Genomic DNA, 23,496 nt, shown 5'->3' with positions numbered 1-23,496 from the left:
AAGCAAAAGTCAAGGGTCAAGAGTCCAACTAAAACAAACACTAATCACAATAATGATGACTTAAAATTAAACAAAACATCAACATCTAAACCTAATAAGTGAATTGTGTTTTCTACAGCAATTTATTTACTGAACATTCAGAAATAATGTTTTATAAAATATATAACAAATATAATAAAATAAAATAATATAAATATAAAAAATAAGTATAATAAATCTTTCTCTATCATTTACATAACAATCAAACAAGTCAATATAATAAACAGTTGTTGTTTTAAACATTGTGTGAACATTAAAACATGACATTGTCATAACGTTTAAAAATGGTAGAATGTAACATTCCTCTAATGTTCAGACAAGCCAGAAACGTTCTTAGAATGTCAAGAAAAGTGGACACATTTTACGTTGGCAGAATGTTTTTGGGAACGTTGGGAACTTTCAGGGAACGTTCTTAGAACTTTTTTCTGTTAGTTGGGGAATTAATTAAAGCACTGTCAAACACCCCCGCATTCTGTGCTCACTGTAAACACCTTGCTTTTATATTAAAAGTAACTCTAAAAGTAAAAGTAACTCGCAATGTATGCACAGTGTCTCTCTTCCTATCAGCGCAGATCAACAAGCATTTAAAATGCTAGACAGGAAGGCTAGAGGGGATTACTTTTTATTTTTATTTTTATTACTCTTCATTTTCTGTTACAGATTAACACACGGATACATACAAACATCTTAATTAGAAGCATAAGATTGGCTAAATTAAACTGCCCATATTGTGTAAAACTACACAGCCCACTTTGTCGGAATGGAGGGACTGAAACGCCTCTGAGCTTTTCAGGTTATTAATTGCATTCCCATCCACCACCATGGAATCAACAAAATAAGAAAAGATCTTGGATGTTGTCCGCCTATGATGTTACCTTACTTGGATGTGTGATGGTCAAAACATCATTTTTAACAAGATTTTCGGTCAAATGTTGCCATTCCAAAGCCATTTTTACACCACTACTCAGCCTGGAAGTTTTTGGCAGAAACAGGAAGTAAACCGGAAGTGCCCAGGAAACTTGTCTATATATGTACCAACTTTCGTAGATGTATGCACGGTCTGTGCACCAAGATGGGAGCACTACAGAGCAGGGTTGTAGTCGAGTCCAAGCCGAGTCCGACTCGAGTCCGCATCAATCACGCTGTGCTAATTGAATTAATTGATTTCACCTGCAGTGTGTTAAAGTAACATTGAAGCAGTGTTAGAGTCAATTGGATACTTAAGTGAACATTTAAGTGATGATTTTTTGATTATTGAAGACACCTGATAATGAGCAGAATCACTGAATGAAATAGAAACACAAGAACTACAACTGACTTCCAGTCACTGCCTTAGATAAAATCAACTCAAAAGACATTAAATCTCTCTTATTACCAAACAGACTGTTCTTATTTCTGTCAGCTGTCTACATTTGTCTGATTAAAAGTAACAGAGTTTAAGATGTTGATGTTTTATTGAAAATGTTTGGTCACCATTATTGTGATCAGCGTTTCCTTTAGTTGGACAGTTTGACTCTTTATTCTAAGTTGTTGTCTTTGTAAAAACAAATCAATCATTGCAAAGAAAGTTAGACATAAAACGTTTTCATAGCTTATGTAAAAGAAAAATCCTTTGTTAATTTTGTCTTTTATTAAAAAGAATAAAAAAATTCTCAAAATGAAGAATGAGCATTCGGGGAAATTTTTTTCAACAAAAAAAGATTGATAAACACAGCAGGTTTTTTTTACTCTCCATTTTGATGATTTTATTCATTGTAGTGGAAAAAATAAAAACAAATAAATCATTTTAATAAGAAACAAAATTAATAAAAGGATTTTTCTTCCACATAAGCTATGTTAACTTTTTGTTTCTAACTTTCTTTGCAAAAATGTATGTGTTTTTACAAAGACAACAACTTAGAACAAAGAGTCAAACTGTCCAACTAAAGGAAACACTGATCACAATAATGGTGACCAAACATTTTCAATAAAACATCAACATCTTAAACTCGGACTCGAGTCGGACTCGGCTTGGACTCAACTACAACCCTGCTACAGAGCCTCCCTGCCACATCTGTGTGCCAGCCTTTGCTTGGTCCTAATGGCCGATGGCGTGTGTGCCAAGTTTTAAGAGTTTTTGAAAGGGGTTTTGCATCTGAACTATTTAAAGGGGACATATTATGAAAATCTGACTTTTTCCATGTTTAAGTGCTATAATTGTGTCCCCAGTGCTTCTATCAACCTAGAAAATGTTAAAAAGATCAACCCAATAACTTAGTTTTGGTAAACCATTTTCTGCAAGCATGTGAAAAATAGGTCATTGTAATTTGGCCCTTATTGTGATGTCAGAATAAGGTAATACCGCCCCCTTTATCTGCACTATCCAACCAAAGCACAACCATTTAGTATGGAGAGAAAGAGAGAGATAAAATATTTCACAGCACAATTGAGTTTCAATTGCAACAAACCACCATCATTGTGATCAGTGGTTGCACTTCATCCGCTCATTTGCATTTTAAATGACACACCCAAAACGGCACACTTTTTCTCAGACCTATTTTAGACTTAGTTTTCATCTGTAAAAAAATCTCATAATATGTCCCCTTTAAATACTACAGAGAGATTTACCTTTGTCTTCTGTGGGGTGTAATTGTGAATAATGGCTTTGATTTCCAGTTGCTCATTGCGAACGGCTGAGTACGGCATCTTGAGGTCGATAAAAAAATTCTTTAAAACGATCATCTCCTGAAGATCTGCCACACAGATACCATTAAGGAAAAGACAGTTGGAAGGAGAAAATGTTAAAAAGTGGCAGGTATTTTGGCTCAAAAACATTTTATAGGACACCATATATTCGAGCATCTTCAACTTACCATTCGTGTCTGACAGGCTGACCGCTAAGATTTGCCAAGTAGTGATAGATTCTTTCAGGTAGATTATTTCTTTGGTGAATGATGTTGTTAAACTAGAATATGAGAAAATAACAAGTTAATGTTCATTTCTTCTTCTTCTTCCTTTATTTCTTAACGGCATTCCAGCATCTACGGCTATATTCATGGCGAGAACCAGTTAATTCATACACAAGTTTATATTCAGACAATTTGATCCATACACAGGTTGGGGGAGGGACAATTTGGTATCTCCAATTTGCCTAACTTGCATGTTTTTGGCCTGTGGGAGGAAACTGGAGTACCGGAGTAAACCCACGCTGACACAGGGAAAACATGCAGAAACTCCACACAGAAAGGCCACCTGCCCTAGCCGGGGCTCAAACCGGGGACCTTCTTGCTGTGAGGCAACAGTGCTACAATGTTCATTTCTAAAGACTAGTGATGAGCGAGTCACTCGAAACTCGGATCATTTAACCCGATCCCTAAAATGACTCAAGAACCATGAGTCCTTAGTGACCATTAACCCGAGTCAGTTGAGTCCTCTCAGATTTTGCATTAAAAATGAGAAATTGAATCAAACACAAAGCTCTTTAAATGTTTACAATATAATTACATCAAATAACTAGAGGTAATAATAACTATAAGCTGCCAAAGGTTCTATAACTTGCATCAACGAGTTAATTTACATCACCAAATGTCGACTGGGGGTACCGAGTGAACCAAAAGCTGCTATTCCGGATCATAATTTCCTGCAGCTCCGAGTCCGAGTACAAAGGGATGCGTGCGCGCGACAATGAGTTGGTCGGCGGCTCGGGGATTCACACAGAGAGTGACTCAACTCATAGAGCTTGAATCCTGGACTAGGAGAAACGAGCCTTGCTCGTGTTATTAACCCACTGACTCATGTAGGCTAATCTGTTGCAATATTTGACTGACACAATGTTTTGGGTAGAAGCTGCAAATGATTAAAAATGTTAAATACGAGGACTACTGCAGCAGTGCTGCTGGAAAGATCCACCACCGACGGACGTACACGGCTCCTCTTGTTGACTGAGTCACTCGGACTGACGTGAGTGGTTCACTCACAGGACCCGTGCAGGAGCCGGCGGCTCTGACTGGGACTCACTCACAAGATTAACCGAAGCCTATCGTGGATCTTTTAAGTCAATCTGAAACAGGACACGTTCCTCTCACGTCCAAGTCAACAAAGCCTGACATCTCCTAAACGTGGTGTTGATATATTTGTCGTTATGAAATGAAACTAAACACACCGAACTTTTACAATTATGTTATTGATAATGTTACCACAGACATGCATGTTTTTTTACGAGTTCCTCAGATCACATGAGCCCTTTTTTGCAAGCAGAGGAGTCGTAGACTCGTAGCTGCATGCGTGATCCGAGTTGCTTGGTTGGAATAAGTATGACTTAGCGATTGGAATTGGGAGATTTTGACCAAATGACTCAAGTGACTCGAGTGACTCGCACAACCCGGATCATATTAGTGAGTGACTCAGAATAACCCGAATCCTTAGAAAAAGATCCGGGTTGACCATCACTACTAAAGACTTATTTGTTAGTAAAATTAATCACTGATCTGCCTAACCTGGCTCTTGCACAGTGAAAAACTATACATGTTTCAATAAAACCAGTAGTACTGTACACTGTAAAAAGTAAACGTTGGATCAACTTTTGAAACTACTTAAATTGGTATCACCTAAAATCTGAAGTTTTGTCAAGTAATATTTTATCACTTTAATTGAAAGTTTAAGGTGAAATAAAAAACTCCAATGAGAAAATTTCCCACCAAACATGAGACGTCTTCCCGACGTGCAGATCATGTCTATATTAGGTCGGTTGGTCCAGGACCTTATCTGTACATCTATAGGTGGATCTTTTGTGATGTCATTGTTTATGTTTGTCGCATTGCATCATGGGAATCGTGTGGCAGGAAACACTGCTAGATACCTGTCATTTGATTGTTTTGCACGTTTGGAGGAGGATTTAGAGAAAAGGATGGTTCCCTCTTGCTGTGTGGTCGATTGTACGGCTCGTTGGGAGCCTGATAAAAAAAAAATTCGAATTCCTTCCGAAAAGGATTGTGAAAAACGAAAGAAATGGTTGCATGCAATTAAGCGATTGAACCTGGACGCTCCGAAGAAAGCCTGGATTCCTGCAGCTTCTAATCGAGTTTGTGAGGCTCATTTTGTTCATGGTAAGTCTTAGTGACTGTGCATTTATCAGAGGTGTAAAATCCATGTGCCATGAGTAAAACTCCTCTCCAGTATTTTGTTTCAATCGCCTGGATTTGCTAATTAGCTACGTTTTTCAGCAGGAGGTGACCTCCTGGCTCGTTGGTGTTTTAAGCCATCAACGAAGCCTTCAAGGCAGCACTGTCTGGCACTCCCTGTGCCCCGAGTGTTTCAGCCAATCACAGCACTGGTGCTAGATATCGAGCTTTCCACCAGCTTCTGGCAGTTTGAGCTCACCATTGGTCAGGTGAGTAGCGCAGATATGGTTAGATAGGAATGTGACTGTTTGTGAGTTCAGCTCGAAATGTTTTGAGCGTTTAAGTGATGTGTTTACGTGTTTTCACGTGTCTGTCGCACGACTTTCTTAATCGTGCCAGTTTCACGTACCGGTTATTCGCTTTTTTTCTCATTTCAAATTATTGTGGCTTTCGGTTAGATTTGTGGTTCTCGACTGATTTTTAAATTGTTTTTGTGCGAGGATAAAGTTGGGTTTGGCATAAATGCGGATGTTATTTTAAGCAATGGTTTTATGTTTATTTGTCAGAATTTTCAACTGTTTTCGCTTGGGGTTGGGTTAGGGTGAGGATGTCATTTTATGTAACAAAGTTGTTCTAACCCCAATCCCAAGCGACAACGTTAAGAGAATAGGAAAAACATTTGAGCAACCAATACATGAAACTGGCACGAAAAAGAAAGTCGTGCCACAGACACGTGAAAACGCAGAAACATGTCACTTAAACGCTGAAATCATTTCGAGCTGAACTCAAAAATAGTCGCGTTCCTATCTTACCATATTTGTGCTACTCACCTGACCAACGGTGAGCTCGAACTGCCAGAAGCTGGCTGAAGGCTTGATATCAAGCACCAGAGCTGTGATTGGCTGAAACGCTCGGGGCATGGGGAGTGCCAGGCAGTGCTGCCTTGAAGGCTTCGTTGAGGGTTTTAAACACCAACGAGTCAGGAGGTCACCTCCTGCTGAAAAACTGTGCTAATTAGCAAATCCAGGCGATGGGAACAAAATACTGGAGAGGATTTTTACTCATGGCACATGGATTTTACACCTCTGCCCAGATCTCATATGAGCTTTGAATAACTTTGATTTTGTCACCAATACAAATTTTGAGCTTCTCTCCAAACCTTCTCCGGTCTTCAGATGTTAAAGTGCTTATATATTGTGGATTTCGCCCGCTAACTCTCTTGAAAGTGATCATCGTGTCTTTACAGCCAGCCATAAGGTTTGTTTTGTTGCCACACAACCACTCGCGCATGCGTACAAAGATGTCAACAAAGATCCTCCTATAGACATGATGTAATCACAAGTCAAATGGACATTTACCACAAAATGTATCACATTAAATCTCCAGTTTGTGTTTGTTATTGGTTTATTTGAAGTCACCATTTTCGTGATTACTGTTGCCTTTATTTAGACATTTGTCCCTTGACTTTCAGTGAACTAACTTTCCTCTTTTAGCAATTGCAACAGTATTTTAATAAGACCACTTGTTCATTGCTTGATGTTGGAGATAAGCCTGTCAGATCATCTGGGTTTTTTATAAATATTATCTTGTGCCAAATTGTTAATAAAATAAAGCACATAAAAATGCTACTAATATGGCACTGCTCTGAAAAAAAAACTGCTGTAATGCTTTAAGGGTTTTTTGCTTAAGAGAGATATCATGATTTCTGATACAAATCTCAATAAAGGTGAAGGTAAATGGTAAGAAATTGCACAATTTTGTCCATTTACAATGCATGATGGGAGGCATTGCAGCATGAAGTTTTTAATTTAATTGTCACCATTATTGAGATTCAAACTCTGATTCTTGATGTTTGTGCGTCCTAAATACGCCACTGTTAATTTTTGTCCATAGTTTCTAAGAATCCTGCTGCGTCTTAGTTTGACAGAAAATAATATTTTTATGAGTATGTCAATTAATTAGATGATGAACTTTACCATCATGTATCAACCACAACAGAACTGCACTATTAACTTTACATTATCATAACAAACGTATTTCATAAACACAACGTTAATTCAACCAGAAATAAACTACCTAACAAAATGTCAAGGGTCAAGAGTCCAAAACAAACACTGATCACCATAATGTTGACTTGAAACAAAATAAACTGTATCAAATTTAGGGGTTTTGGAATAAAACCAATCATATTTCTTTCTGCCCCTGAGATCAGAGTTTAAGTAAAGTAAAATCTGAACTGGTTTGGGAAAAAAATCAAGCTATTCAAACATGTTCTGAGGGCAGAAAGAAATATGATTGGTCCACAAAAACGACCAATCAAAACGCTCGTTACTGTTTTAAGCCTTCAACGAGCCTTCAAGGCAGCTTCTGCACTGAAGCAGTTTGAGCTCACCGTTGGTCAGGTGAGTAGCGCAGATATGGTAACTGAATAACCAATACGTGGACCTGGCACAAAAAAGAAAATCGTGTCACGGACATGTTAAAACGCAGAAACACGTCACTTAAATGCTTGAAACATTTCAAGCTGAGTTCAAATACAGTCTCATTCCTATCTTACCATATCTGTGCTGACCAACGGTGTGCTCAAATGGTTTCACTGCAGAAGCTGCCTTGAAGGCTACGTGGAGGGTTTAAACCAGTAATGAGCACTTTGATTGGTCATTTTTGTGAACCAGGAAAGTGTTTAAACGTTTTAAAGGGGTCATATCGTGAAAATGTTAGCATTGCCACTTTGTAGGTGTGAGCAAAAAAAGGGCATTGAAATTTGGCTTTCCTTATGATGTCATAAGGATATCTTATTCGAATAATACCGCCCCCTTAATGTGCACTATCCAACCACAGCACTGCCATTTTGTGCAGAGAGAAAGAAAGAGAGAAAAAATAATTGACAGCACAATTGAGTTTGAATTGCATCAAACCACCATCATTGTGATCAGTGTTTGCACTTCATCAGCTCATTTGCATTTTAAAAGACACACCCAAAACTACACATTTTTGCTCAAACCTACAAAGTGGCAATGCTAACATTTTCACGCAATGGCCCCTTTAAAACATAACATTGTTACATTCTACCATTTTCAAACGTTATGACTTTCCTCAGACAACCTAGAAACATTCTTAGAACGTTTAAAAAAAATTGACACTTTATGTTTTTGGGAATGTTGGGAACTTTCAAGTAACTGAACTTTCTCTATTAGCTGGGTTAAGACTTCCACTTACCAGTTTTTCTCTTTGCAAGCGGGGAGTGTTACTTCCTCCCAAAGCCAACTCTCAGGGAACTGTGTCCGTGACACAATCTCATCAGATGATGTATACTTGTCATCATCTTCTTCACCAACGTAAACAGACGAAAATAATGAGAGAGAATATATAGAAAATAAATCAACTAATTTAAGCTAATTAAAGGGCACATATTATGCAAAATATTTTTTGAACATCAATGTGTGAACACAACAACCCTCCCAGCGGGCATCTGATGTCAAAATTACTTCACAAAATAGGTCAAAAATATTAGTAATTTTGATGTCAAATAGCATTAAAATGACATCAATATTATGACATCCTGATTTCAAATAGATGTAGAATTGACATCAAAATAGCATCAAAATGACATCAGCAGAGGTCAAAATCTTGACATCAAATTAACATTGACACTTTGACGTCAAAATGACTTTCATTTTTGACCTATTTTGTGAAGTAATTTGGACATCAAATGCCCACTGGGCTACAATGGGAAAAAATCCAGCATTTTAATTCATTTTAATCCCCAATAAACCAAAGCAGTCTCATTAGACATGCTGTTTTGATTCTCTTGTTAATGTGATGTCACCTTGCTAAAGCCCCCCCCCACGGCCACTGGCTGACAGGCTAACTTTATCCAAAAGCTTTTTTAAATGTGTTTGTTAAGCATGTTGTAATGCTAATGCGGCTAAAGATACTATTGTCTCAGACTGTTTGTTAGTTCCCAAACTCCATTTTAGCAGTGAAAAACATGCATAGGCTGAGAATCAGGAACACCATACCAATGTTTTCCATGCAGTTTGTGGGGGCACATTACTGAAGCGCACATCCGCATGTATGCACTGCATTTTTGAAACTTAAAGGATAATTCCGTTTTTTAACACTTTGAGTCTCATTTATGCTTTGTTTTGGATGAACTACAGTGATGGACACTGAAATTTTGACAATGGGTCGTGTCTTGACTCTTTGACTCGTTTAGAAGCGCCTCTTGACTGCTTCAGAATGGAAGTCAAGGGCCATGCACAAACATGTCATTAAAACAACACTTAACGTTCATTTTTAAAACTGTGCTACTCACCGAGTGGTTTGTGGTGTTCGTTGATGATTAAAAAAAAGTAGTGTAGCGAAATACAGTTTCCGTCATGTTTTATTTGGCATTTTGTAAAATTCCATTGACTTCTCTTGGAAGACTCATTGCTCGCTGATATATCACTCCGCGTTCCGTTCAGCGTCCTTGTACGGCAAAGTGGTTGTCGCCATCAAGTGGTCGGGAGTGTGCTAACGCTTCAGACTCAAATATAGAGCGGAAGTATATACGCGGTTGTGAGGTATCTGAAAAAATAGTTCCACTATAGCAAATAACACAGATTGAAATCATACATTGCGCCGATATATTTGTTTTTAATCATCAACGAACACCACAAACCACTCTGTGAGTAGCACAGTTTTAAAAATGAACGTTAAGTGTTGTTTTAATGAAGTGAATGTTTTTGCATGGCCCTTGACTTCCATTCTGAAGCAGTCAAGAGACGCTTCTAAACGAGTCAAAAAGTCAAGACACGACCTATTGTCAAAATTTCAGTGTCCATCACTGTAGTTCATCCAAAACAAGCCAGAAATGAGACTCAAAGTGTTAAATACCGGAATTATCCTTTAAATGAGGCTCAGTGGAGTGCGTCGACTGACACCACGGGTGTTTGTAAAGAAACTGTCATGTAAGACAGAGGTATAGTGATAAACGGGATGTGCAAACATCTATTTGTGGTGGTCAATTTTGATTTTGTGGAAGACTGACAAATAAATTATTGTATGGGAAACACTGCATTCCAACGATTCTTGCTCCCACTTTTTGTATGATGTCACAGCAGTAGGCAGTGCAAATATAACAACACGCCTATAATCCCGCCCACTCTGAAGTGGTACTAAACTCAATGGAAAAGATTACCAAGCCAAAGTGAAGTGAGCTGACACAACCTGAAAGCACAACAGTAGAACAGTGAGAAGTTTTCCTGTACAGTAACTAACTTTGTAGAGCATTGTGTATAAGGTTGTGGGTTCAATTCCAGAGATCGCACTCCACTGTACTGATAAAAAGATTAGCTTGGATGCACTGCAAATGCATAAATGTACATTGGGGATCGAATGGTGAGAAAGATTAACATCGCATACTGGGAAACATGAAATTCTGGGTTTGAGAAATAAACAGTGGCATTGTAATTTGGATATAAGAGGGATTTGAAAGTTGTAAAGCACATGAGGCAAAAAGTGCCTATGCCCAGAACATCCATTCTTATTTACACTGCAAGGTAAATCAGGGAATATGACAATAAAATATTTTAACTTCAGATCTAAAATCAGATTATCCCCTCACCAAGGGCCTATACCATGAAGCCGGTTTAGTTGGTTAGCCAGGTTTGTTTAGGATTAGTTTGTGCAAATCCTGGGTTTTGGGTACCATGAAAATAGCTTGTACCAACAAGGCATGCACATTGGCTTGGTTTTGTCAACTTGAAACTTATCCTGTAACCCTGAGTTTGTTTAACCATTTTCATGGTACAGTCCCTGCAAGCAAGCCTACGATGGTCCTTTATAGGCCCACTTAGGGCCAACCTAAGGGCCCCGCGCAGGTTTGCTCACTGGCGAAACGTTGGCCCCTTAGCGCTGGCCCTGCACGGGCAGTCCTCACTTAGCCCCCAGGAAGCCCTCACATAGAGAAAGAGAGTTAAATGAACACTGCTGGATGTATATATTGTCCCAATCTTACATAGTGTTAAAAAGTAACACTAAAGCAGAATTAAAAGCTCTGTTATCCTCTTTCTCACCATCTCTGTCTGAAACATAAAACTGCTTTTTACATCTTACTTGTAGTCATTTTCTTACTCAAGGTTTATTTTTTCATTTAAAGTCACCACTATTGTGATCAGTGTTTGTTTTAGTTGAACTTGACTCTTGACTCCTACCTTGTTCAGTCTTTTTGACTGCTATAGACAAGTTTCCCAGGTGAAATAGGCGGGCCGCCATTAGCCTTTCACTCTGCCAACGACTTCCTGTTGTGTCTGCCAAGCACTTCCGGTTAGCGAGTTATAGCATCTTTTACTGTCTTTGGTTAGCGTGCAGAAAAAGTAAACTATGGATGGTGTTACATGCCGACATGGCTCCAGGACATATTGTGCTGTTCGCGGTTGCAACAACTCATGGCGATTGCTGAATGTTTGGTTAAAAGGAGCAACAACAAACCACAGCCTCATGCCAAACAGCATATCAAGTGAATGAGAGTCAGAGGTGGGTAATTCCATGTGCCATGAGTAAAAGTCCTCTCCAGTATTTTGGTCCAATCACCTGGATTTGCTAATTAGCACAGTTTTTCAGCAGGAGGTGAGCTCCTGACTCGTTGGTGTTTTAAGCCCTCAACAAAGTTTGAGCTCTCCGTTGGTCAGGTGAGTAGCGCAGATATGGTAAGATAGGAATGTGACTGAATTTGAATTTAGCTCGAAATGTTTCGAGCATTTAAGTGACGTGTTTCCACGTGTCTGTGGCACGAGTTTCTTTTTCGTGCCAGTTTCACGTATTGGTTACTCAACAGTTTTTCCTATTTTCTTACCATTGTCGCTTGGGATTGGGGTTAAAACAACCTTCTGTTACATAAAATGACATCCTAACACAACTCTAACCCCTAGCGAAAACAGTTTAAAACTCTGACAAATAAAAATATGAACCAATGCTAAACATGACATCCGCATTTATGCCAAACCCAACTTTATCCTCACGTGAAAACCGTTTCAAAATCAGACAAAAACCACAAATCTAACACCAATCCCAAGCAACAAGGGTTTGAAAAAAGAAAAAAAATTGTGAACATTGTGGACACGTGAAAATGCTGAAACACGTCACTTAAACGCTCGAAACGTTTCAAGCTGAATTCAAATTCAGTCACATTCCTATCTTACCACATCATCGTTACTCACCTGACCAACAGTGAGCTCAAACTGCCAGAAGCTGGCGGAAGGCTCGATATCTAGCACCAGTGCTGTGATTGGCTGAAACGCTCGGGGGCGCTTCGTTCCTTGAAGGCTTCGTTGAGGGCTTAAAAGACCAACGAGTCAGGAGGTCACCTCCTGCTGAGGGATTGTGCTGGTTGGCAGGTCCAGGTGATTGGAGCAGAGTGCTGGAGAGGACTTTTACTCATGGCACATGGATTTTACACCTCTGACTGTCAAACACCCCCGCATTCTGTGCTCACTGTAAACACCTTGCTGTTGTCTTAAAAGTAACTCTAAAAGTAAAAGTAACTCGCAATGTATGCAAAGTGTCTCTCTTACTATCATCGTCGATCAACAAGCATTTAAAATGCTAGGCAGGAAGGCTAGAGGGGATTACTTTTTATTTTTATTTTATTTTTATTTTTAGTTACCTTGCTTGGATGCGGAATGGACAAAACACCATTTTTAACAAGATTTTCGGTCGAATGTTGCCATTCCAAAGCCATTTTTACACCACTACTCAGCCTGCGCAGGAAGTTCTTGGCAGAAACAGGAAGTAAACCGGAAGTGCCCAGGAAACTTGTCTATAACTTTATGTGTTTAAGACATGTTTGTTATGACAGAGTAAAGACAACATTGCAACTCTTTGGTGGTTGTTTGTACATAATATCAAACATCATATATATATACACATTTGAAATGGTTTGTTAACTTTGTTTTGATTATTTATTAAATGCTCATCTGAAAAATATTTTTTTTTGTTAATACTAAAATACTACAGTCGAAGGCCCAGAACTCTTGTCCATCTGAAGGATTTTGAAAAACTAGTGCGCTTAAAAAACTCTGTGGTGTAAATTAGACACCCAAACATCAAGAATCAGAGCATGAATCTCAACAATGGTGACAAGGAAAATAGTACAAATTTTCATTATTTATTTATGCTGCAGTGCATTTTGGGAGTCCTGGATGAGATTTGTAATTTGTTGATACCCAGAATGCATTGCAGCATAATGCTTTTCATTTTATTGTGACCATTGTTGTGATTCATACTCTGATTCTTGATATTTGTGTGTCTACATTATACAGTGGTTAATTTTAAGTGTCAGTGTTTTAAAGTTCATCATAAAGACAAACTGCTATGAGAGAGCTGGATCTCATACTGTAGCATCACATTATTGTAACAGAAAGATGCTTCCGATAAGTGTGCAAACATTCAATTAATACATACATTTTCTAGATGATGTTCAGACCTTATGTACAGTATTGACCACCATCAAAGAATTACTCTATAGCCTTTTCCCTGCCGTAACAAACATGTCGTTAACCCACAAAGTTATAACAGTCAAAAAACTAAACAAGGCAGGAGTCAAGAGTCAAGTTCAGCTAAACCAAACACTGATCACAATAAGGGTGACTTTAAATGAAACAAAAACTAAACCTAAAATAAGAAAATGACTCTACAAATAAGATGTGAAATGCAATTCCAGGTTCCAGACAGAGATGGTGAGAGAGAGGACAACAGAGCTTTTAATTCTGCTTCAGTGTTACTTTTTAACACTCTGTAAGATTGGGACAATATATACATCCAGCAGTGTTCATTTAACTCTGGGGATTTTGCTGTATGAGGATTTCCTGGGGGATAAGTGAGGGCTGCCCATGCAAGGGCCAGCGCTAAGGGGCCAACGTTTCGCCAATGAGCAAACCTGCGCGGGGCCTTTAGGCTATGCCCATACAGGCCCATCGTAAGCTTACTTGCAGGGGTGTCGTGGTGACCTGCATAATACCCTCAGATCTCCGTCTTCTCCTTGAACGGACAGGACATTCAGGCACTAGATGACAAAAACATATACAAAATTAACATAGTGTTTTTATAATGACTTCGTGATTGATGACTTTTCATGATGAAACATAATTACTTGTTCTGGTGCTGGTTCCTCCAGCAGTGCTTGACTCAAACATCAAACCAGCATCATAGAAAACCCCCATACTGTCTCTACCACTGCCTGCTGTACAACCAGTGTCATGTTTCTCAATGATGTCCCAGATCTACAGACAACAAACAGACCGGTTAAGAAAGCTTTACGCCAGTAAAACTCATGCACTGTTTGTATGGTGTAGCCAGATTCATCACCTTAGACTGAGTTAATCTGTTCTTGTTGAGCACATGCACAGCCTTGTCAACCACCACCAGTCCAACTTTAGCTCCAGGGTCTCCGGTTATTTGCAAGCTGAACTCATCACCTGGGCTGTAATGATTGTCCTTGTCCTGTACCTGAAGTTCAAGCTGTTGATTGAGAGACAAAAAGGCAAAGCATAAGAATTAATTTATCCCTTTCCTAAACTATTCTTATGTCAGTTTGGCCAATAACTTTTTGGTTCATACAGATGCACTGAAACTGAATAAGACACACTGTACAAATAAAATGTAAAAATAATTGTATTCATTATTTTTATTTGATGACATTTTTTTGTGGTGGTTTACTTTACCTTTCCCATGCAAGTGTCCTTCACATCAACCCAGACTGAATCAGACACCACCTCATTTGTACCCACATGATAATAAGCCACAAAGCGAAAGGACGGCACCATGTCTTTGGTTACAGGTAGAGACAGAGTCACCAGAGACTGTCCTCTTCTCTTAAACCTGCCTGCCTTCACAATCTGCCCTTTACTGGTTATCTGAAAATAACAGACAGATTAGTGTCACAGGGTGACTTTATAGGGCGGAACTATAATGGAGAAGAGAGGTTCCGCCCGGACCGAATTTTTCAAACACCCTTACTTCCTGGATCTCTATGGCAACACAAATGGGGCTTCATTAGTAACAGGTGTGAAAATCAACGTGGAGATTTTCGATTGGGCAATGCAGTAAAGGAGAGAGATATAGGTGGATCTTTTGTGACGTCATTGTTTATGTTTGTTGTGTTGCATCATGGGAATCGTGTGGCAGGAAACACCACTAGATACCTGTAATTTGATTGTTTTGCATATTTGGAGGAGGATTTAGAGAAGAGGATGGTTCACTCTTGCTGTGTGGTCGATTGTACGGCTCGTTGGGAGCCTGATAAAAAGCTTTTTTTCCCTCCGAAAAGGATCGCGAAAAACGAAATAAATGGTTGCATGCAATTAGGCGATTGAACCTGGACGCTCCGAAGAAAGCCTGGATTCCTGCAGCTTCTAATCGAGTTTGTGAGGCTCATTTTGTTTATGGTAAGTCTTAGTGACTATGTATTTATCAGAGGTGTAAAATCCATGTGCCATGAGTAAAAATCCTCTCCAGTATTTTGTTTCAATCGCCTGGATTTGCTAATTAGCAAAGTTTTTCAGCAGGAGGTGACCTCCTGACTCGTTGGTGTTTTAAGCCCTCAACGAAGCCTTTAAGGCAGCACTGTCTGGCACTCCCTGTGCCCCAAGTGTTTCAGCCAATCACAGCACTGGTGCTAGATATCGAGCTTTCCACCAGCTTCTGGCAGTTTGAGCTCACCATTGGTCAGGTGAGTAGCACAGATATGGTAAGATAGGAATGTTACTGTTTTTGAATTCGGCTCGAAATGTTTTGAGCGTTTAAGTGACGTGTTTACGTGTTTTCACGTGTCTGTCGCACGACTTTCTTAATCATGCCAGTTTCAAGCTCGATATAAAAGCGGTTATTCGCTTTTTTCCCTATTTCAAATTATCGTGGCTTTCGGTTAGATTTGTGGTTTTCGACTGATTTTTAAATTGTTTTTGTGCGAGGATAAAGTTGGGTTTGGCATAAATGCGGATGTTATTTTAAGCAATGGTTTTATGTTTATTTGTCAGAATTTTAAACTGTTTTCGCTTGGGGTTGGGTTAGGGTGAGGATGTCATTTTATGTAACAAAGTTGTTCTAACCCCAATCCCAAGCGACAACGTTAAAGGGGTCATATTATGAGATATTTTTAAGATGTAAAATAAATCTTTGGTGTCCCCAGAATGTGTATGTGAAGTTTTAGCTCACAGATACTCCACAGATAATTTATTATAGTATGTTAAAATTGCTAATTTGTAGGCCTGAGCAAAAGTTTGCCGTTTTGGGTGTGTCATTTAAAATGCAAATGAGCGGATGAAGTGCAAACACTGATCACAATGATGGTGGTTTGTTGTAATTGAAACTCAATTGTGCTGTCAAGTCCTTCTTTTCTCCTTTCTCTCTGCACTAAATATCAGTGCTGTGGTTGGATAGTGCAGATAAAGGGGGCAGTATTATTGTAATTCGCCTCGCTACCTACCTCACAAAACAGGCAAAATCTGAACGACCTAATTTTTCACATGCTTGCGTAAATTGGCTTACTCTAAGTTACTGGGTTGATTTTTTTCACATTTTCTAGGTTGATAGAAGCACCGGGGACACAATTATAGCACTTAAACATGAAAAAAGTCTCATTTTCACACTATGACCCCTTTAAGAGAATAGGAAAAACATTTGAGCAACCAATACATGAAACTGGCACGAAAAAGAAAGTCGTGCCACAGACACGTGAAAACGCAGAAACACGTCACTTAAACGCTGAAATCATTTCAAGCTAAACTCAAAAACAGTCGCATTCCTATCTTACCATATTTGTGCTACTCACCTGACCAACGGTGAGCTCGAACTGCCAGAAGCTGGCTGAAGGCTTGATATCAAGCACCAGAGCTGTGATTGGCTGAAACGCTCGGGGCATGGGGAGTGCCAGGCAGTGCTGCCTTGAAGGCTTCGTTGAGGGCTTAAAACACCAACGAGTCAGGAGGTCACCTCCTGCTGAAAAACTGTGCTAATTAGCAAATCCAGGCGATGGGTACAAAATACTGGAAAGGACTTTTACTCATGGCACATGGATTTTACACCTCTGCCCAGATCTCATATGAGCTTTGAATAACTTTGATTTTGTCACCAATACAAATTTTGAGCTTCTCTCCAAACCTTCTCCGGTCTTCAGATGTTAAAGTGCTTATATATTGTGATTTCGCCCGCTAACTCTCATTATGTCTTTACAGCCAGCCATACTGTTTGTTTTGTTGCCACACAACCACTCGCACATGCATACAAAGATGTCAACAAAGATCCTCCTATTGTAGTAGCTTTAAATGACTTTAAAAAAATCTCATAATATGTCCCCTTTAAAATGCTCTCTCTTTCTCTCCCTCTCTCTCTCTCTCAATTTAATTTCAATTTTCAATTTAAAGAACTTTATTGGCATGATTGTGTCACTTACAATATTGCCAAAGCATTATACACAAAACAAGAAACATACAATAACACAATAGAAACAAACATTAAGGTGCAATTAAGCTAAGGTCCTGGGTGATGAATGAAGTACTACTGCAAATAAAATAAAATAGAATCAGAGGATATTTACAGTACGGTCTTTGAAATATAAACATTTAAAGTATACAAATGTACATGTACGGAGGCACATGAGAGGTAGAATAAAAGTACTGTACAAGATCAGGGCTGTAGATTATTTCTGATGGTGTGTAACTGATAAATGAATTTAGCAGCAGCTGATGGGTGTCTGTCTTCCCCCAGTAACATCTTCATTTGATCTGAATCTGAAGAGCTATGAAACTCTGGTATGAGCTTTGAGATTTTGTCAAAGTGTTTTTCTCTAAGCTCTTTATATTTACCACAGTAAAGGAGAAAGTGTGTCTCTGTCTCGATCTTGTCACTGTCACAATGGACACAGATTCGCTCTTCTTTTGGGAGCCATGTTTGTCTATGTCGGCCTTTCTCTATTGCCAGACTGTGATCACTGAGTCTGTATTTAGTGAGGATTCGTCTCTGCTTTACATCTCTAACTGTGGAGAGATATTCTGACAGACTGTATTTTCTGTTTAGTGCCCGATAACATTCTAGTTTACTTTGGTTTTTACTTTCATTATCCCAATGATCCAAATATAAAGTTTGACTTTCTTTATTGATTTGGTTTATTGTGGTTTGTTTGCGTTCATTAGTGCCAGAGGTGTAAAATCCATGTGCCATGAGTAAAAGTCCTCTCCAGTAATTTGTTCCCATCGCCTGGATTTGCTAATTAGCACAGTTTTTCAGCAGGAGGTGACCTCCTGACTCGTTGGTGTTTTAAGCCCTCAACGAAGCCTTCAAGGCAGCGCTGCCTGGCACTCCCCATGCCCCGAGCGTTTCAGCCAATCACAGCACTGGTGCTAGATATCGAGCCTTCAGTCAGCTTCTGGCAGTTCGAGCTCACCATTGGTCAGGTGAGTAGAGCAGATATGGTAAGATAGGCATGCGATTGTGTTTGAGTTCAACTCAAAATTATTTGAGTGTTTAAGTAAAGTGTTTCTGTGTTTTCACATGTCTGCAGCACGACTTTCTTTTTCATGCCAGTTTCACGTATTGGTTGTTCAATTGTTTTTCATATTTTCTAAACGTTGTTGCTTGGGATTGGGGTTAGAACAACTTTCTGTTACATAAAATGACATTCTCATCCTAACCCAACCCCAAGCGAAAACAGTTTAAAATTCTGACAAATAAACATAAAACCATTGGTTAAAATGACGTCCGCACTTATGCCAAACCCAACTTTATCCTCGCACAAAAACAGTTTAAAAATCAGACAAAAACCACAAATCTAACCCCAAAACCAAGCGACAATAATTTGAAAAAAGGAAAAAAACGAATAACCGATACGTGAAACTGTCACGATTAAGAAAGTCGTGCCACAGACACGTGAAAACACGTAAACACGTCACTTAAATGCTCGAAACCTTTCAAGCTGAATTCAAATACAGTCACATTCCTATCTTACCATATCTGCGCTTCTCACCTGACCAAACCTTAAGCTCAAACTGCCAGAAGCTGGCGGAAAACTCGATATCTAGCAACAGTGCTGTGATTGGCTGAAACACTCGGGGCATGGGGAGTGCCTTCCAGGCAGCGCTGCCTTGAAAGGGGCCATTGCGTGAAAATGTCTGCACTGCCACCTTGTAGGTGTGAGCAAAAATAGGTCATTGAAATTTGGCTTTCCTTATGATGTCATAAGGATATCTTATTCGAATAATACCGCCCCCTTAATGTGCACTATCCAACCACAGCACTGCCATTTTGTGCAGAGAGAAAGAAAGAGAGAAAAAATAATTGACAGCACAATTGAGTTTGAATTGCATCAAACCACCATCATTGTGATCAGTGTTTGCACTTCATCAGCTCATTTGCATTTTAAAAGACACACCCAAAACTACACATTTTTGCTCAAACCTACAAAGTGGCAATGCTAACATTTTCACGCAATGGCCCCTTTGAAGGCTTCGATGAGGGCTTAAAACACCAACGAGCCAGTAGGTCACCTCCTGCTGAAAAACTGTGCTATTAGCAAATCCAGGTGATTGGAACAAAATACTGGAGAGGATTTTTACTCATGGCACATGGATTTTACACCTCTGATTAGTGCTGGTCTGGAGTCTTAGAGCCAGTTGACAGATGGGACTGGTTTTAGGTCTCTTCTCTTGGGTTTTAAGGGTTTCATACTGAAGTGTGTTTGGGGGACTTGAGTTTAAGTGTGACCAGAATTTAAGGGAGCGTTTTTGGATGTGTATTATTAGGGGATATCTACCTAATTCGGCCCTGCATGCATTAGTAGGTGTTCTTCTCTGAACTCTTAAAATATTTCTACAGTATTCAGCATGCAGGGATTCCATTGGATGTTTTTCCCATTTGGAGTAATCTGTTAGGCACTGTGGACCCCAAACCTCACAACCATACAGAGCTATGGGCATTATTACACAATCTCTCTCTCTCTCTCTCTCTCTCTCTCTCTCTCTCTCTCTTTTATTAACAGAGATTTATATGCTGACGTTTAATTGAAAATCTTTTGTCACCATAATGACGATCAGTGATTACTTTAGTTGGACAGTTTGACTCTTTGACTTTTCATAGTAGTGTTTGGTCTTTGTAAGAGTGTTTACTAAAGCATGTTATCTGTTGCAAAGAAAATTTGTCATAAACAAAACTCACGTGGATCTCACAACTTCACTGAAAGTTTATCAACTGTAGCATGTAAATGTACTGTATGTGTAAAGGATGTAAATTCATTTTGTAAATCATGTAGTTTTGTCTAAATTTCTCAGTTGATTTGAGGTGTCATATTCAACTTATTATTTTTTTTGTCACATATTCAGACATCAAGAATCAGCCCATGAATCACAACAGTGGTGACACTCTCTGGGACTCATGAGTTTTTATAAATTTTAGAATGTTTTATCCGTGTTGTTAGTTCAGTTACATTATACCACCACTTCTGACCATCAATGTAATTAATGTGCACTTTTCACTGATGTTGTGAACCAAAAGTAAGTTGCATTGTTAACAAACACTTGGTGCAATAGTAGTGTGTTTTAACAAACACCATCATCAAGCGCACACACTACAATACAAAAACAAAGAGTCAAACTATCCAACTAAAGGAAACACTGATCATCAAAATGGTGACAAAAATTTTCAATAAAACATCAGAATCTTATAAATTCGGTAGAGATTATATATATACATATTATGTCTAAAATGGCCACATTGTAAATAGTGTTACTTTGCGTGGAGGTCCCCTTGAAATCAATATTGGATGTTCAGAACACGTCATAAAAAGATGTCATAAAAACTTTCATTCTGGCTCCTCATGGGGCGTCGAAATGATGTTTTTTTGAGACGCCTTGTTCAGTGGGTATCTTTAGTAGTGGAAATTATTGTTCTACCTAAATGGTAGCACATTGACTATAATTGGGTCCCCAGTGCTTCTACCAACCCAGAAAACATGAAAAATAGCAACCCTGTAACTATGTTTTGGTAAGGCTCCCTCTGCAAGCATGTGAATATATAGGTAATTTGGATTTCGCTCCCCCCATGACGTATTAAAGGGCCCATGGCAAACAGAGGATAGAATTGCTACTTTGTAGGTTTGAGCAAAAATGTGTCGTTTTGGGTGTGTCATTTAAAATGCAAATGAGCAGATGAAGTGCAAACACTGATCACAATGATGGTGGTTTGTTGTAATTGAAATTAAATTGTGCTGTCAAGTCCTTCTTTTCTCTCTCTTTTTCTCTGCACTAAATGGCAGTGCTGTGGTTTATCACAAAATATATCACATTAAATCTTAAGTTTGTGTTTTTTTAAGTTCATTTAAAGTCACCATTATTGTGATTAGTGTTTCCTTTAGCATTTATCTCTTGACCTTCACTGATCTAACTCTACTCTTTTAGCAATAACAACAATGTTTTAGTAAGACCACTTGTTCATTGCCTCATGTAGAGAGAAAACCTTCTAGACCTTCTCAGATTGTTTTTTTATTATATTCGACCCTATAAATCATTGAAACATTTGATCACAAATTATTTATGAAGAAAGGAAAACATATAACAAAAATGCTGTATGTAAATAACACTGTATTGAATAAGACTGCTGTAATGCTTTAGTTTTTAACTTTTTTTGCTTAAGAGAGACATCATGACTTCTGTTACAAATCTCAACAATGGTGATAGTTAATAGTAAGAAAGTTGCACAATTTTTGTCATGTTGCAATGCATGATGGAAGTTAGGAATGAGTTTTATACAATCCTGGTACCCAGCATGCATTGCGGCATGAAGCTTTGTTTTTGATTGTCACCATGATTGTGTTTTATAGGCTGATTGTTTTTTTTCCATAAATCCGGGTCTGAAGGTGAGGTCATTATTCCATTTTTCCTTAACCTCTTGAAAAGCACCCCCAAACCATGAAAATACCTACTTTCACTAAAAGGGCTGTTTTTACTAAACCATTTAGAGTACAAGCATAACTGTGGTATCATTAGATAGAAGACACTTTGAGCTTCGTTTCCATGTTTCAAAATAATTTTAAGATAAAAATTAAAAAAGTTAGAGAGGCTGAAGTACATTGTAATAAAATTTTTTTTGCATAACATCTTTTTTAACACTAAAAATCTTAATGATAAATATATGTGTGAAACCTAGAAATGCAATGATGCCAAAGCCACAAGTCTAAAGAAGTTATGTTTCAAGTTTGAAGTCAATAGACCCAAAAATGAGGTTCTTGCAAGAGTTTTTGTAAGACTAGTGCCTTTTCTAAGTGCCAGTCAGCCACCAAATAAAAGTCTTTTGTTTACATGCATACACGTTCGTTCTTTTTATTGTTTATCCTTATATAAGCGTATAAAATGCCGTATCCACACCAGGAAATAAAGCTTCACACAAAGATCGTTGAATTCGTTATCTAATTGGCTACACGTTCTGTCTATCAATATTTTCCATGAAGTCATTGGAAGAACGCGTGAGTCAGATGACGTCACGATATTTGACAGCGCTGTTTGGATATTATGTATTATACTCCCGCCTACTTGTACAATCAAGTTTGAGCGCTGGTTTTGAACGCCAGTGTAATCTCATATACAAGTGTTACGATGTAAATAGTCATGAGATTGTATATTATAATCTATTACAAGACGTGCATGTGAAATCTGATGAAAACAATGGACAATATATCAATATTTCACAGATTATACGCATTTGTGGACAAAAACGGTCATTGGATGTACTTTGTTGGATAGTTTTTATGGGTTATTCACACATCTGAAACAGACTGGATTCGATTTGCGTTCCTTATACCAGCACAAAGGTAAGGAGTCAGCTTATTTTATGCATGTTGTCATCTGGACTTCTGTAACAAAATACTATATTTATGATGCTAGAGCAATTGTATCTCAAAACGGACACCATACACTGATGCTAAACCCTTAGACCTTTTAAACGATGTATAGCAATGTTATTATTATTGTTTGTTTGTACACAGGAGGCTATAAATATAGTGTTAGCAGCATTAAAAAAAACTGACGTTTTTCCGTGCACGAACTAGTGCGCGTCGAGAGGTTAAGGGTCCATGACATACAGAGGTTTTTGTAGGTGTGAGCAAAAAATAGGTAATTGAAATTTGGCCCTCTTTATGATGTCATAAGGGGCTCTTATTATAATAATACCGCCCCCTTAATGTGCACTATCCAACCACAGCACTGCTATTTAGTGCAAAGAGAAAGAGAGAGACAAGAAGGACTTGACAACACAATTGAGTTTCAATTACAACAAACCACCATCATTGTGATCAGGGGTTGCATTTCATTTGCTCATTTGCATTTTAAAG

The 23,496-nt window shown here is 38.5% G+C and overlaps 1 protein-coding gene across 2 annotated transcripts in view; it reads right to left on the bottom strand.

The window, feature by feature from the left end:
• LOC129443875 (complement C3) overlaps positions 1-23,496 on the bottom strand; it is a 48,035-nt gene that overhangs the window by 7,160 nt on the left and 17,379 nt on the right. The window contains exons 13-19 of one of the 2 annotated variants that reach the window (XM_073860129.1): positions 14,846-15,037; positions 14,490-14,642; positions 14,275-14,404; positions 14,143-14,187; positions 8,358-8,466; positions 2,896-2,983; positions 2,647-2,790 (exon numbers count right to left, since the gene is read on the bottom strand). In XM_073860129.1, coding sequence (XP_073716230.1) covers positions 2,647-2,790; positions 2,896-2,983; positions 8,358-8,466; positions 14,143-14,187; positions 14,275-14,404; positions 14,490-14,642; positions 14,846-15,037 — 861 coding nt within the window. The remainder of the gene's footprint in view (positions 1-2,646; positions 2,791-2,895; positions 2,984-8,357; positions 8,467-14,142; positions 14,188-14,274; positions 14,405-14,489; positions 14,643-14,845; positions 15,038-23,496) is intronic. The other variant, XM_073860130.1, reaches the window with a different exon arrangement.

Source organism: Misgurnus anguillicaudatus, chromosome 3 (assembly GCF_027580225.2).
Source record: "Misgurnus anguillicaudatus chromosome 3, ASM2758022v2, whole genome shotgun sequence".
Taxonomy (NCBI): domain Eukaryota; kingdom Metazoa; phylum Chordata; class Actinopteri; order Cypriniformes; family Cobitidae; genus Misgurnus; species Misgurnus anguillicaudatus.
Note: the sequence above shows the minus strand (reverse complement) of the source record. Positions and strands in the feature narration are given on the sequence as shown.